The sequence below is a fragment of the Stenella coeruleoalba genome (assembly GCF_951394435.1).
Source record: "Stenella coeruleoalba genome assembly, chromosome: 5".
NCBI classification, from domain to species: Eukaryota; Metazoa; Chordata; class Mammalia; order Artiodactyla; family Delphinidae; genus Stenella; species Stenella coeruleoalba.
The window spans coordinates 51,044,024-51,058,000 of record NC_137150.1 but is presented as its reverse complement, the minus strand read 5'-3'; the positions used below and the strand labels follow the sequence as shown (position 1 = coordinate 51,058,000).

The window sequence follows — 13,977 nt, the reverse complement described above, 5'->3', positions numbered from 1 at the left end:
CCCAGCTGGTGCCCAGAGCATTGCTTGTTGGAGGTGTGGGGCACCTCCCCCATCACACACACATGTTGAAAATTAGTCACAGAACACCAAAAGAGCATTTAATACGTATTTATGGAATGAATGCATAAAGAGTCTTGCCTAACTTTCGTATAAGTCATCCAAAGTAAGTATTTTGATATTTTCCTCATAGATGAGGAAATTGAGGTCCAAAAAGTTAAGTAACCTGCAAGAGGTCACATAGCTACTTAGTCACATATGTGGAGTGGGGAATTGAGCCAGGTGGAATCACTCCCCAGGCTCCTATGCTTCTTTGGCCCATTATCAAACTAATATATATATATATATATATATTTTTTTTTTTTTTTTTTTTTTTTTGCGGTACTCGGGCCTCTCACTGTTGTGGCCTCTCCCGTTGCAGAGCACAGGCTCCGGACGCGCAGGCTCAGCGGCCATGGCTCACGGGCCCAGCCGCTCCGCGGCATGTGGGATCCTCCCGGACCGGGGCACGAACCCGTGTCCCCTGCATCGGCAGGCGGACTCTCAACCACTGCGCCACCAGGGAAGCCCTCAAACTGATATTGAAGGAAGCTGATGATGCTGAGTGACAGGGTTATGGCAACATCAGCCACTTTCCATGCCCTGAGCTTATGTAGCTCTCCCCTTCCCTCTGCCTCTCTCTGCCAGCTGCACTCCCATTCATAACTCATCTCCTTCTTGCCCCTACTCCAGATCACAGACCTAAGAGAATCCTTGCTTCTCCAGTTCCTTGGAAGGGTTGGTCTCCTAAGTCATTTAGGCAGCTCTGACCCTGTGAATGGGAGCCTTAGAATCAGAGTGATGCTGTGGCTTCCTCCTCTGCAAATGTGGCACTGGACAACTCTGGACAGCTCCCCGGCCTCCCTGGATCCTCAGCTGGGCCTCCCAGATCACTCAAGGGCCCTTGATGCAGTTTTATAATGCAGGAACCTTCAAGTAAATGATTGTATCACCTGGCCTGGGTAGCGGGCCAGAGGAAGGCAGGGCTGTTTAAGCAGCTGAACTCCTTTATGGAGCAAGGCCCTGCAGCTTGGTGCTGGTGAGCTGGTCTCAGGGCCTCTTCAGTGGTTTCCTGTGTAGTTCCAGCTCCTCAAAGGCCTGAGGAAAGGAGAGAAGGTGGACTTGTTTTACTTGGTACCATAAGGATTCTCCACACAAGCCTTATCCTCCAGGACTAATGTAAGCAACTGGCAACATGACTAAGCTCTTCCTACATGCCCTTCTCCACCTGTTAGCATCTGTCTCCAGTGAAACAGGTGTTCTTTTAAGTCTGTGCTTATCATAAAACAAAGAAGGATGGATAGGGTGCTTTTTTTTTTTAATAAATTTATTTATTTTATTTATTTATTTTTGGCTGCATTGGGTCTTCGTTGTGGCACGCGGGCTTTTCATTGTGGTGGCTTCTCTTGTTGCAGAGCACGGGCTCTAGGCACACGGGCTTCAGTAGTTGTGGCTCATGGGCTCTAGAGCGTAGGCTCAGTAGTTGTGGCGCATGGGCTTAGTTGCTCTGCGGCATGTGGGATCTTCCCGGACCAGGGCTTGAACCTGTGTCCCCTGCATTGGCAGGCAGATTCTTAACCACTGCTCCACCGGATAGGGTGTTTTTAAGAAGATTTTTTTTTAAAAAAAGAACTAAAATATAGAGGGGCCGTGCTTTCATCTTCACTTTCCACTGCGCCAAGTCTGTCAATGTAGCACCCGGTTTATCAGCAGATAAGCATCACAGCAGTGGGCAATTACTATTACTCAAGGCTGTAATCTCAGGCAAGTCACTTAACCTCACGTGCAAAATGGGCTTAGGAATCTTTCCTGTGTATGTCAACGTGAGCTACTGGGAACAAGAATCATTTCCTCTTTTCTTTGGGCCCACCGCACCCAGTATATGGCTTAAACATGTATGCTAATAAGTAGATACACTTTGAGTTAGGTTAATGATTTCAGAGAGTTGTTATGAGAATCAGTTTGGACATTTGAGATAAAAGGGCTTCTGATATTCTAAATCACTAGACAAGACTGAAGGGTTATTGCTCTAGCCCATAGGACAGAAAGATCATAGGACAGAAAGGTCCAACTTAACTAATTTATTTATCAACATGTTTGGAACTCACAGCACTTTTCTTTGCAGAAATAATGAGCTAAGGTGATTCGGATCCATCCAGGCGAGCCAGCCCACAAAGAGCCACATAACCTGTGCTCTAGTTGAGGTATAGCCAGCATCATATGACCGTGATGTTTCTCTTGGAAAGTATGTTCAGAGGTCTAACTTGGGACCTCTTCTCACTGCTCACCTCTTTCTTTTATTCCATAAACGCCTATTGAATTCCTGTTATGTGCCAGCTACTGTGTTAAATTCTGGTGGCATAACAGTGTGAGTAAGAGAGGCATAATTTCTGTCCTCATGGAGTTTACAATCTAGATGAGAAATCAAACCTTGAACAAGTAATATTAAATGTGATAAGTGATGTGAAGTAGTAATGGAGGCATCGAGTAGGTAAGATCTTACCTAGTTTGAAGGGTTTGAATCGAGCTCCTAGGGATGAGCAGAACCTAGTTAGACAGAATGAATTGGTCATGGAAGTCCAAAGTGGTGTAATGAGAGGGCTTGGGAGGATGGGAGGAGGCAGAGAGCATTAAGGGAATGAAATATGAGAGAAGACAGATGAGGGGACCTATGCTTCTGGCAATGACTAAGGAAAATAAGAAATAAGGGTGGATAATCCTGAGAGCCTTCACAAGGATGGTGGACTCTTGGTTCTCTTGGAATTCCTTCTCCTAGCAGGGAGGTTGTCTGGAGACAGCTTCTCCTTATCCTTGAGGCCAACAGGAGTGGGTAGTGGTGTCATGGCTTTACTTCATGTAGGGAGTGGCCTTGTGGAAGGTTAGATATAATCTGAGGAAGCTGGTAGGCAAGGGTTGGGGGCAGCTCTGGTGATGGAATCACTTCACATGAAGCAACACCAGGAGCTGGAACTTCTGAGTTTGCCTCACTGCTATTGGCTCAAGATTCTGGGAACAGATCCAACAACTGAGGTAGACAAAGATCTCAAGGTATGAAAATAGGCCATGAGTTCTATTTAGTAGCTTCTACAACACTATGCTATTTTTACACATAATCGCACAGTAAGTATTTATGAAATAAATGGAAGAGTTCGTCTTATCATACCCAAGATACATGGATGTATCCTCATTTACATAATCTGGGAAGGAAGTTTATATTCATAAGCTTATTTTCATAAACTTCATTGCAGTTTAACTATAATATGGTACCTTTTTACCTGTAGTTTATATAATAAAACACAATACTAGAACCATAAGACATCAGGAAAAAGGAAGATTTAATTTCTTTCTTCTTTTTTTTAAAATTAATTAATTTATTTTTATTTTTTTGGCTGTGCCGGGTCTTAGTTGCAGCATGCCAGGTCTTCGTTGAGGCATGCAGGATCTTTTGTTGCGGCGTGAGGGCTCTTCGTTGTGGCGCGCAGGTTTTCTCTTCTCTAGTTGTGGCATGTGGGCTCTAGAACGTGTGGGCTCTGTAGTTTGCCGCCCGTGGCCTCTCTAGTTGAGGCGTGTGGGCAAAGTAGTTGTGGCGTGCAGGTTTAGTTGCCCCGCAGCATGTGGGATCTTAGTTCCCCGACCAGGGATCGAACCCATGTCCCCTGCATTGGAAGGCTGATTCTTTACCACTGGACCACCAGGGAAGTCCCTAATTTCTTTTTTTTTAAATTTATTTATTTTATTTATTTATTTTTGGCTGTGTTGGGTCTTCGTTGCTGCGCGTGGGCTTTCTCTAGCTGAGGCGAGCGGGGACTACTCTTTGTTGCGGTGCTCGGGCTTCTTATTGCGGTGGCTTCTCTTGTTTTGGAGCACGGGCTCTAGGTGCGCAGGCTTCAGTAGTTGTGTCACATGGGCTCAGTAGTTGTGGCTCGCGGGCTCTAGAGCGCAGGCTCAGTAGCTGTGGCGCACAGGCTTAGTTGCTCCGTGGCATGTGGGATCTTCCTGAAGCAGGGCTTGAACCCATGTCCCCTGCATTGGCAGGCGAATTCTTAACCACTGCGCCAGCAGGGAAGCCCCCTAATTTCTTTTTTTTAAAGATAAACTGCTAATGTACAGCATGGGGAGTATAGTCAGTAATATTGTATTAACTATGTATGGTGACAAATGGTAACGACTTATTGTGGCAATCATGTCATAATGTAACATAGTGCATAGATCATGGCACTATGTTGTGCCCCTGAAACTAATATAATATTGTATGGCAATTGTACTTCAATTACAAAAAGATAAAATGTGAGATAATAACAAAGTAGGCATGTCAGATATTATTAAATTCTACAAGGCATTTACATTGCTTTTTTTCGCTGTCAAAAACGGTTTCAAGTTGTGTTTTGCTTTTAACTAAGTCTGTACGACACTAAAACTCTATTTTGTGTCAGTGGAGACCTATTCCCATCCACCAAATATCAGGCGGCACTATGCACAGAGAACTTAAAGCTTGACAGAGCTGTAAAGAAGAACGTTGCTCACGTAGACAGAATAGAAGCTGGACCACGTATCTTAGTCTGCTGCTTAAGCAACGGGACTTTTATGACTCTGTCCTGCTCATCCATAAATTTAGATGAGTACAAGCCGACAAAACCACAGAGCTTCTAGAGGCACAATACAACACACATCTCGATAAATAGTTGTTCAAACAAGATACTCTGGAAGACACGAGCCACGGTGACCTAGCTGTGACTCTCCCTCTGCTCCTTTTCCTTCTCTTCTTCCCAGACCAGCACGCAGAAATCCTCATGCCTCACCCCAACCTGGGCAGCCCTGGGAGATGGGCAGACTGAATTCCTCAGGGTTCCCCTCCAAGAAAGGGAAAATGTGTCCAAAACTTTCCTTTTACTCAGTCCAGGCTACCTTATTAGCAAACCCAAAGGCCAGTGTTACAAATAATTTATTAATGCTACAGAAAGATAATATTGAGGCTTCTTTTAAGAAGTAGGTTGTTTTAGTTCCTTCACTATCGTTAACTAATGAATCTCCTTTTTAGACATATTAAGCTAATGTCTTCTTGGCTCTGTTTTCTACTAACATTAAAAAAAAATCTACTGGTTTCTCTCTTGTGGTTTAGGTCTTTTAGAATTTGGGGGGAGGGGGGCATGGAGTTGTACAGAAAGCCTGTGCTGCACACTGCAGCGAGGTTGGGAAGCCTAGTTCCGCCCTCACCTGAGCCCAGAGCTCTGTTCAGCTTCTGAAATCACACAGAGAAAGGAGGTCCGACGGACATGGACCCAAGCCTGCTTGGGATTCTGTAGCCACCTGAGGGAATGTTTGGCTCTCTATTTATTCCTCCTTGAGCTTAAAGGCGAGGTTTATATCTGAATTGGGGAGGGGAGGCCTGGGGAGCTCCCTGCCGTGTCCATAGACACGTCTCAGGAAGTCTTAACTCGTAAACAGCGTCAGAGCATCATATCATTTACACGGATCACAATTCTAGGTTCAATCAGTCCTAGGATTTTGGTGACACATCCTGACATCTGTCAGTTCTTTTGAATGTACTTATTATCCATTCAGCCAAGCCTTTGTTAAGCTGGGCTCTGCCTTGCTGAATGACTGGTAGTCAAAGCTATTTCGAGAGCCAATTTTGAGAGTAGAAACAGAAAGGAAGACCCTTCCTCAATCTTTATGCACAAACCTCATTGCACAAATGGAAAGAGAAACAATTATCCATTCACAGTCTTTCCACTTTTATGTAATTTTATTATATATTCTTTTAATGGAAAGGAAGCTTCTACCTATTAGAGGAATAAATAGATTCTTCCCCTGGAGTTGTCCCTCTCAAATAACACATATGACTGTAATTGTTGATTTGTTTCAGATAACCCCTACTGATATGGGTTCTTTAAGACAGGAGAATGTTAACCTTTTTATGTTCTCAAGATGAATCTACTGAGCTCTTCTTGGGAGACAGTGAAAAAGGAAAAGAAAAACAAAAGAAGGCCAAAATGGAATGTGATTTTATCTCACTCCTGAATCAAATAGGAGTATAATTTCATTCCGGAATATCACATGTACCTTTCACCTAACTGGCACTACGTGAAGAGAACTCAGTGTCCTTGCCCGCTGCAGAAGACTGTCTCAGTGTTTCCAGGCTAGGTTATTTTGAGGGAGAATGCACTTTACAGCACTCTTAGAACACTAGTATTATTCAGGGCTTCCACATCCATAGTCTTGGAAGCAGCTCACATTTTCCTTCAACTCTGGGCTGTGTATCTGCCTTTGACTTAAGGAAGAATTTGTCAGTCTTTCTGAGCATTGCTCCATCTCCCTGGTCACTAACAAAGTAAATAATAAAGTAATAGGTTGTAGAAATGGTGCTGCTTATTTCAGGTGGGTATACATCGAACTCTAGTACATAGCTGTGTGACTTTCCGTCTACTCCTAGAGGAAGTTGACATGTCTGTTATGACCTATTGTAAGAGAGACTTTGAGGGCTTCAAGAAAGGAGAGTTACTTTTGGCTGGGCTCTTAGAAGATTTCATGGAGGAAGTGGCATTTGAGATGAGACTTAAAGAATGGCAACATTTGATGAGGAATTGCTGGGGGAAGGGCATAGGGGATGGAGAGAAGGACCAATGCATTGGGAACAGGAACAGGGAGTTGTGTTCAGAGGAGAGTGACAGTATGGTTGGATTCAGTAATATTTCTAAACCCTGGCTACACATTAGAATTACTTGGGGGAATTTTTCTTCAAATATAGTTATGCTGGGCCCCACCTCAGATCAAATAAATTGGCATGTTTTGTAGAGGAGCTCAAACCTCAGTGTTTTATTATAAAGTTCCCAAGATTATCCTATGGTGCATTTAGAGTTGAGAAACTCTCAGCTATGCAGAGCATACAGGCAGGCAGTCCTTGGAGATGTGCCCAAAGAGTAGGTGGGTTAGGAACAATTTCTTTTTTTAAATGTTTTTTAAAGGCATATAGCTTATTACTTTTCCCACCATAAGAGTATGTAATAAAATATGACATATTTTATATGTAAAAAGTATAAAATAAATCTCTAAAATTTTGTTTGGGACAAATAAAAATATCTTATTAAAGATGTACCATGTGCCAGGTACTCTGCCAGGTGGTTTGTTTTGAGAATATTGCAAAAACATTGAAATCATGAGAGAAGTTATGGGATGTCAGAAATCTACAGTTTTGAGAACTTACTGCTTTGGTGAGGTAATGAAAACACACACACATACATTTAAAGGCTGTGGGTTTGGAAGAATGAGAATATTTTAAAAGGGGGCGGCATGTGGATTTTGAAGTCAGTTGTGAATTCAGATCACAGCTTTGCCACTTACTAGCTGTTGTAGACTAGTTATGCATCCCCCTTGAGCCTCATGTTTTCATCCTTAAACCCACAGGTTTGCTCTGAGATTTGAGTACCTGGTGAATACCTGGTGAGGTACCTCACCTAGCAGGAAAAAGATAATTTTTATAGAGTGTACATATTTATTAAATTGAGTAAACCTCATTCCTGAATTTACACCAAATTTTGTTCTTCTAGTGGGAGGCACCTGCACTAATAGGTAGGTAGAAGCTGACACTGCAGAGTCATGTATCCTGCACTGAGCTGGGCAAATTGAGACTGTATGTGCCACAAATTCATCAGGTGCTTTCACTCAAGATCTACAATTAAAAAAAAAGGCAGAATCCTCTTTCAGTACTTCGCAGGGACACAGCCTTGAACAAAAGCATCAGATAAATGTATTTGTGCATGCTTTCTTTGACTACACCACTCATGAATCACCTCCTGACTCTCAGTTTTCTGTGTCTATAATGATATTACAGAACCTTCGTGATACTTCTCAGGTCAATTTCAAGCTCCTTTGAAGGCTCATCTTAAAAATATCTAGGGCTTCCCTGGTGGCGCAGTGGTTGAGAGTCCGCCTGCCGATGCAGGGGACACGGGTTCGTGCCCGGTCTGGGAAGATCCCACATGCCACGGAGCGGCTGGGCCCGTGAACCATGGCCGCTGAGCCTGCGCGTCCAGAGCCTGTGCTCCGCAACGGGAGAAGCCACAACAGTGAGAGGCCCGAGTACCGCAAAAAAAAAAAAAAAAAAAAAAAAAAAAAAAAAAAAATCTAGTTTCACTACATCCTTCAGTCCATGAAAATAGTATCCCTTCTTAATGTATAAAACTAGAGAATGTTTCCAGAATGAACAAAGATAAGGGGAGGAGGGCTTAGGAGATAGATCTTCAAGGGCACCAGAAGGACTAGGATATTTACTGTTATCTGAGCCAGTTATTAATCAACTCATAAGATTTGAAGTATTAGCATATTTTTTAGATTACCAGTTCCTCTTTTTTTTTTTTTTTTTTTTGCAGTACACGGGCCTCTCACTGTTGTGGCCTCTCCCGTTGCGGAGTTCCTCTTGATTCAAAGTCATTAAGACCTTTTGTGAAACAACATCTGAAAATTTGATTCACGTATGTGTTCTAGCAAAATATGTTCTGACCTCTTGGGCCACTAGGAAGATAGTCTATCATGCTATCTAGAATCTTCCTGAAACAAAATAGCCTTTATTTTCACACCTTGAGTCATAAAGTGCATTTGTTCTTATTTCATTGAAAGAATTAAGAATTCAGCTTGGTAATATTGAAAGTAACAAATTGAGACCTCATCCCAGAACTGAGGGTAAATAGAATCATATGAGATGACTCCACCTATTGGACAAAATGGTGTACTCCTACTCCTTTTACCCATTATTAATGAATGAAATAAAGTAGCAGCAGCTTCACTAAGACATTGTGAAAGTCAGCTGGAGAAAAAATATTTCAGATGATTACTTGATCATCACAGATGGAAAAAAAAAAGAAATTAGAAAACTTATTTTATCTGTTATAGGGCAACCACTAAGGGAATTTCTTATTGCATTTTGTGTTTTAAAAATGTAGTCATTCCTGAAAGAGCAGATCTACATTCACTACTTATCAAAGTATTTCACAAATATTTGTCGATTTGATTGTATCTGCACAGAATGTCAGGTTTTTTTTTTGGCTGCGCTGTGCCGCTTTTGGGATCTTAGTTCCCTAACCAGAGATCAAACCCGTGCCGCCTGCAGAGGAAGCACGGCGTCCTAACCACCGGACCGCCAGGGAATTCCCAGAATGTGAAGATATTTAATTAACTATCTGGAATTTAGATGGGGGAAATGAATGACCTTATATAGAGTAGTATAGAAAAAACTAGTTTCTGAGAATAAATATGCTTATTACAAATTGGAAATCAAAAGACTTGAGTACTAGCTATTATTAGGTTTTAATTAATTAGTTCCTATCCTGCCTTGTTTTGATTTGTGTTTGGCTTATTTTACAAATCAAGTAGTTTTTCTATGCCTCAGTTTCTTCACTTGCAAAATGAAGGTATGTTAATGCTCAGAAAAGTTTTACTAGATGCATGATTATGTGCTCAGCACATTGATAGATATACACTGGAAACCATAGTCCCTGATATCGGAGAACACACTCTTAAGAGGAAATACGGAAAGAAATCATGTTACTATGAGGCAATATGAACAATATACCCCAGCACATAGAAGTATCAAGGAATGGTAGCCAGCTGAGCCCCAGAAGCAAGTGGAGTTGTAGTCAAGGAGAGCTTCCTGGAGAAGGCAAACCCTCAAGGAAAGCTTAAAGGATGAGTGAGAAGTAAGGAGTGTGGAGGATGAGAGGGCACCTCAAGCCGAGACTACCAATGGATTTGTAAGGTGATATTATATATAGGTGGGGCGTTTGACAAAACCGGGGCTCTTGGGGCTCTTAAGGGAATCTGAATCCTACTAAGTGTACAGAGCAGGATCCCAGAGGGACTCTAATCTTGCAAAGTGGGGCAGTAGGAGAAGCCCCAGAAGTGTCCCAGCAGGCCTGCCATGGGCCATCTGGAAACTTGGTTTCCCTTTTGCTGGTTGACAGCTGACGTTTTAGTTCCAGCCTTCCAGAGAGCAGATACATTGCTTGGGTTTAATGTCGGGCTGGCATGACCTCTTCGATGGAGTACAGTTTTACTATATTTATCAAGTAAATTATGAAGAATACCATATGCACTCATTAAACTGGAGACCAATGAAGTGGTTAGTGCTGCCGAGTCACCTTCTAACCCAGAGGTGGTGTGAACGGAACACTGACTTCCAGAAATAAAATTCCAGAATCTTTTGTGGGTCTATCTATATTTTAATAATCAACATCTGCCTTTTACTTCAAAGTTTTGTTTTTGCCTTGGTGGTGGTTGTAGGTTTTTGTTTTTGTTTATTTTGTTTGGTGGCCCACAGTAAAAATTACTATGACAAAATCATGACTTTTTAAAAGTATTTGAATTGCAAGAAAATGGTTTATTTTTATATTTATTATAATTCCTTACCTGTTTGTTTCTGGCTTCAAAAGAACCAGTTTCCCCTTAAACTTTAAATGGCCTCTGAAGACTTGGTGAAGTCCTTAAATGAATACAACTTTTGTCTTCACAGATACAGGCTAGTTCCAAAGGTTTATTTTCCTGAGCAAATTCATGATGTTATACGTGCCACAAAGTACTTCCTGCAGCCAGAAGTCTTACACAAGTATTCAGTTGACCCAGGCAGAATCGGCGTTTCTGGTGACAGTGCTGGTGGGAATTTGGCGGCTGCCCTGGGCCAACAGGTAACAGAGAGCCCTGAGGTGCTGGTGGCAGGAGAGCATGTGATAATGTTCAACAGATCGTCCACTAGGCATGGCAAAGGCCTAGCTGGGTGGGCTGGTCACTTGGGGGCCAAGTAATTCAGATGACTGTACTTGGCAAGCTCTCAGAGATCTTTTGAAGTAGGAAGAGGGGTCATTGAAAGAATTGTAATCTCTGAGTCCTTGGAAGGGCCCTGATTACAATTAAGGTGAGGAATGTGAGAGGAGGGCTAACATTTTAGAGGGCTCCCTTGCTCCTCAGGGATATGCATGGAAATTAAGTATCTTCTGCTCCTTTTCCATGTTGGACTTACAAAACAAGATAATTTTGCTTAAATTCCAATTGCTAAGGTTGTTTCCTTAAACTTTGAGCCAAATTAAAAAATTTAAAAGTGTTTCCCAAAGGCTTTTTTTTTAATATAAAATAAAGAGTTAAATGGTTCATCCACTTTAAATGTTACAATACAAGTTAGTCTGAGCCTTAGCTGGTTAAATTCTTTGAAAACTGTCTAGCTCTAGTAGCATCTCCAATTTTGGACAGCTGTGTAGACTCAAAGATAAGTACATTTTCTTCCTTTTCTGAGTTAAATAATTTAAGAATAGCATCTCTGTCTTCTTACCTCCAAATTTCTTTTGGCATTCTGAGATAGCATCTGCCTTTTCATTTGTGTCATGTCCTGATTTCTTCTCTTTTGCTATAAATAAAGAACTTTGTCCTCCACTTGGCATTGGTGGGTTTGCTATCCACACATCCAAAGCGGTAAGAAGAAAGTCCTGGTACAGTGGGGAGAGCCTCATGGGCTTTAAAACTGGCCACAACCAGGATGGAATCCAGGCCCCGCTGTGAGAGCTGTGGGGCTTTGGCAAGTCCTCTCACCTCTCTGAGCCTCAGGAAAATGAGGCTCATGCCATTTGATTGCAGGGCTGTTGCCAGGATTTAGTGATATGAGGTATATACAGTTCTTGGCACACATTAATAATACTATTAACTGATCATTTCCTCCTGCTTTTACAGAGCAGTTGCATCTTCCCTCGGGATGGGTTCTAAAGTGCGGTGTGAAACAAAATTGTATGGCTAACGTTACCTTGAAGATTGTTTAGCTGCTCGTGAAACACAGTGACCTAGTTAGCTGCCTTTTAGATGGGGGTTTAAGGACCTAAGAGATCATGTACCTTTGAAGTGTTCACTCAGAACTATGAGTTTCAAACATCACACCTTTCTCAGTAAATATCCAGCAGCTTGAAGGGTGCTGGTAGTGGTGGCGATGGGGAAGTATTTATTTTTTAAACTACATTCCTTAATACCATGCCTGGTAGAAATGTAACACTTATACCCCTTTGATTGAGTCAAGGTAAAGCACTGGGCTACTTTAAAAGGTATGGTTTCTGTAAAAGAAGCCATTCAAAATGAAATAATGTGTTCGCTTTTTCTTCTCCAGTTTAATCAAGATGCCAACCTAAAAAACAAGCTCAAAGTGCAAGCTTTAATTTATCCAGTTCTTCAAGCTTTAGATTTTAACACACCCTCTTATCAGCAAAATGTGAACACCCCCATCCTGCCCCGTTATGTCATGGTGAAGTACTGGGTGGACTACTTCCACGGCAACTATGACTTTGTCCAGGCAATGATAGTTAACAATCACACTTCACTTGATGTGGAAGAGGCTGCCGCCCTCAGGGCCCATCTAAACTGGACATCCCTCTTGCCCGCATCCATCACAAAGAACTACAAGCCTGTCATGCAGACCACCGGCAACACCAGGATCGTCCAGGAGATCCCTCAGCTGCTGGATGCCCGCTCAGCCCCACTCATCGCAGACCAGAAAGTCCTGCGGCACCTCCCAAAGACCTATATTCTAACCTGTGAGCACGACGTCCTAAGAGACGATGGAATCATGTATGCAAAGCGTTTGGAGAGTGCAGGTGTGGAGGTGACCCTTGATCACTTTGAGGATGGCTTCCACGGATGCATGATTTTCACCAGCTGGCCTACCAACTTCTCAGTGGGAATTCGGACTAGGAATAGTTACATCAAGTGGTTGGATCAAAACCTGTAAAGGCGTGAAATTTCTAAAAGGCTTGAGCCCCTCTTGATCTCCTGCACCTGCTCTGGAAAGACATTCACTCTTTAGGTGACTAATTTCCCCTCGTTACTTGAGTTATGGAATCTCTATTCCCTGCAGACTTTATGTTAATTTAATTTCAAAAAATGCTTTTGAGTAACATAAGTGCAAAAACATCTGAATCTGGTTCTCTAAGTGAGCCAGTCTCTCTGTTCTTGTTTTAACCAAATTTCTACTAACACCCACAGCTGCAGAAAGCAGGGCTAGGAGCTGGAAATAGCTTTGGGTCTTGCCTCCGTCAAGAAGTTCTTTGTGAAGAAATTCTACCAGCTGCGGATGACCTTTAATGAGTAAAAAGAAAATGTGGGCTCTTCAACTTGCTAGAGTTTACTTTGAATTAAGAACAGTGTTAAATGTGTTCACTTCAAGGTCAGTGCTGGCTACCAAGTGCCCTCTGTTCTTTATGGATGAATGGCTTTGTTTCCTGTGGGAATTTTGGCAGAGCTGTTCTAGCAAGGACAAGTTTCTCAAATGACTTTCCTCCTTTAGAGTGTTAATTTTATGTGATAGCTGTCTCTAAGTCCAGTTGGATTATGATAATACTTGAAAGTTACTTTCTACCACTATTATTAGAAAATATGAGGTTGCATGCACTGGATTCCTGTACATCATTAAGTTTTTTGGCTATGCTATCTCCCTGGTGGAGATCTTTTGGGAGCAGATTAATTTAGATTTAGAATAAATTTTCCTTTACAGAACAAGTAAAAACAGACAAATGAACCAACCTATTGTTTTCATAATGAATACTTCTCACATAAATTACCAAGAATGGTGTGTATATATTTGGCATAGTCAGAAAAGAAGATACATTTAATATTAAAATTATGAAAAATACCTTTAGAGGGTCTAGTTTATTCTTGAAAACTCAACTTTTTCACTTACATGGCTTTAAAATGGGGCTATTTTGGTATATATAATGTACTGTATTGTTTATTTTTTTAAGTTATTGAATGTTAATATATATAGCTAGACAAGATTTTTCAGAATAAAGTCAGTAATGAATATTAAAAATAATGATTTTTTTTAAAAACTACCTTAGGGTTTAAAAAAACAACTTTAGAATTATATCCACATGTAATTTTATGGAAAGAGGTAAAATACCTATTAATATTACTATATATAAG

At 41.6% G+C, this 13,977-nt stretch overlaps 1 protein-coding gene across 1 annotated transcript in view; it reads left to right on the top strand.

Moving 5' to 3' along the window:
• The window catches only part of NCEH1 (neutral cholesterol ester hydrolase 1), a 62,753-nt gene extending 49,007 nt beyond the window's left edge, over window positions 1-13,746 (top strand). Inside the window, exons 4-5 of the mRNA XM_079923150.1 lie at window positions 10,541-10,712; window positions 12,170-13,746. Coding sequence (XP_079779276.1) covers window positions 10,541-10,712; window positions 12,170-12,787 — 790 coding nt within the window. The 3' untranslated portion in view covers window positions 12,788-13,746. The remainder of the gene's footprint in view (window positions 1-10,540; window positions 10,713-12,169) is intronic.
• Window positions 13,747-13,977: the final 231 nt, after the last annotated feature.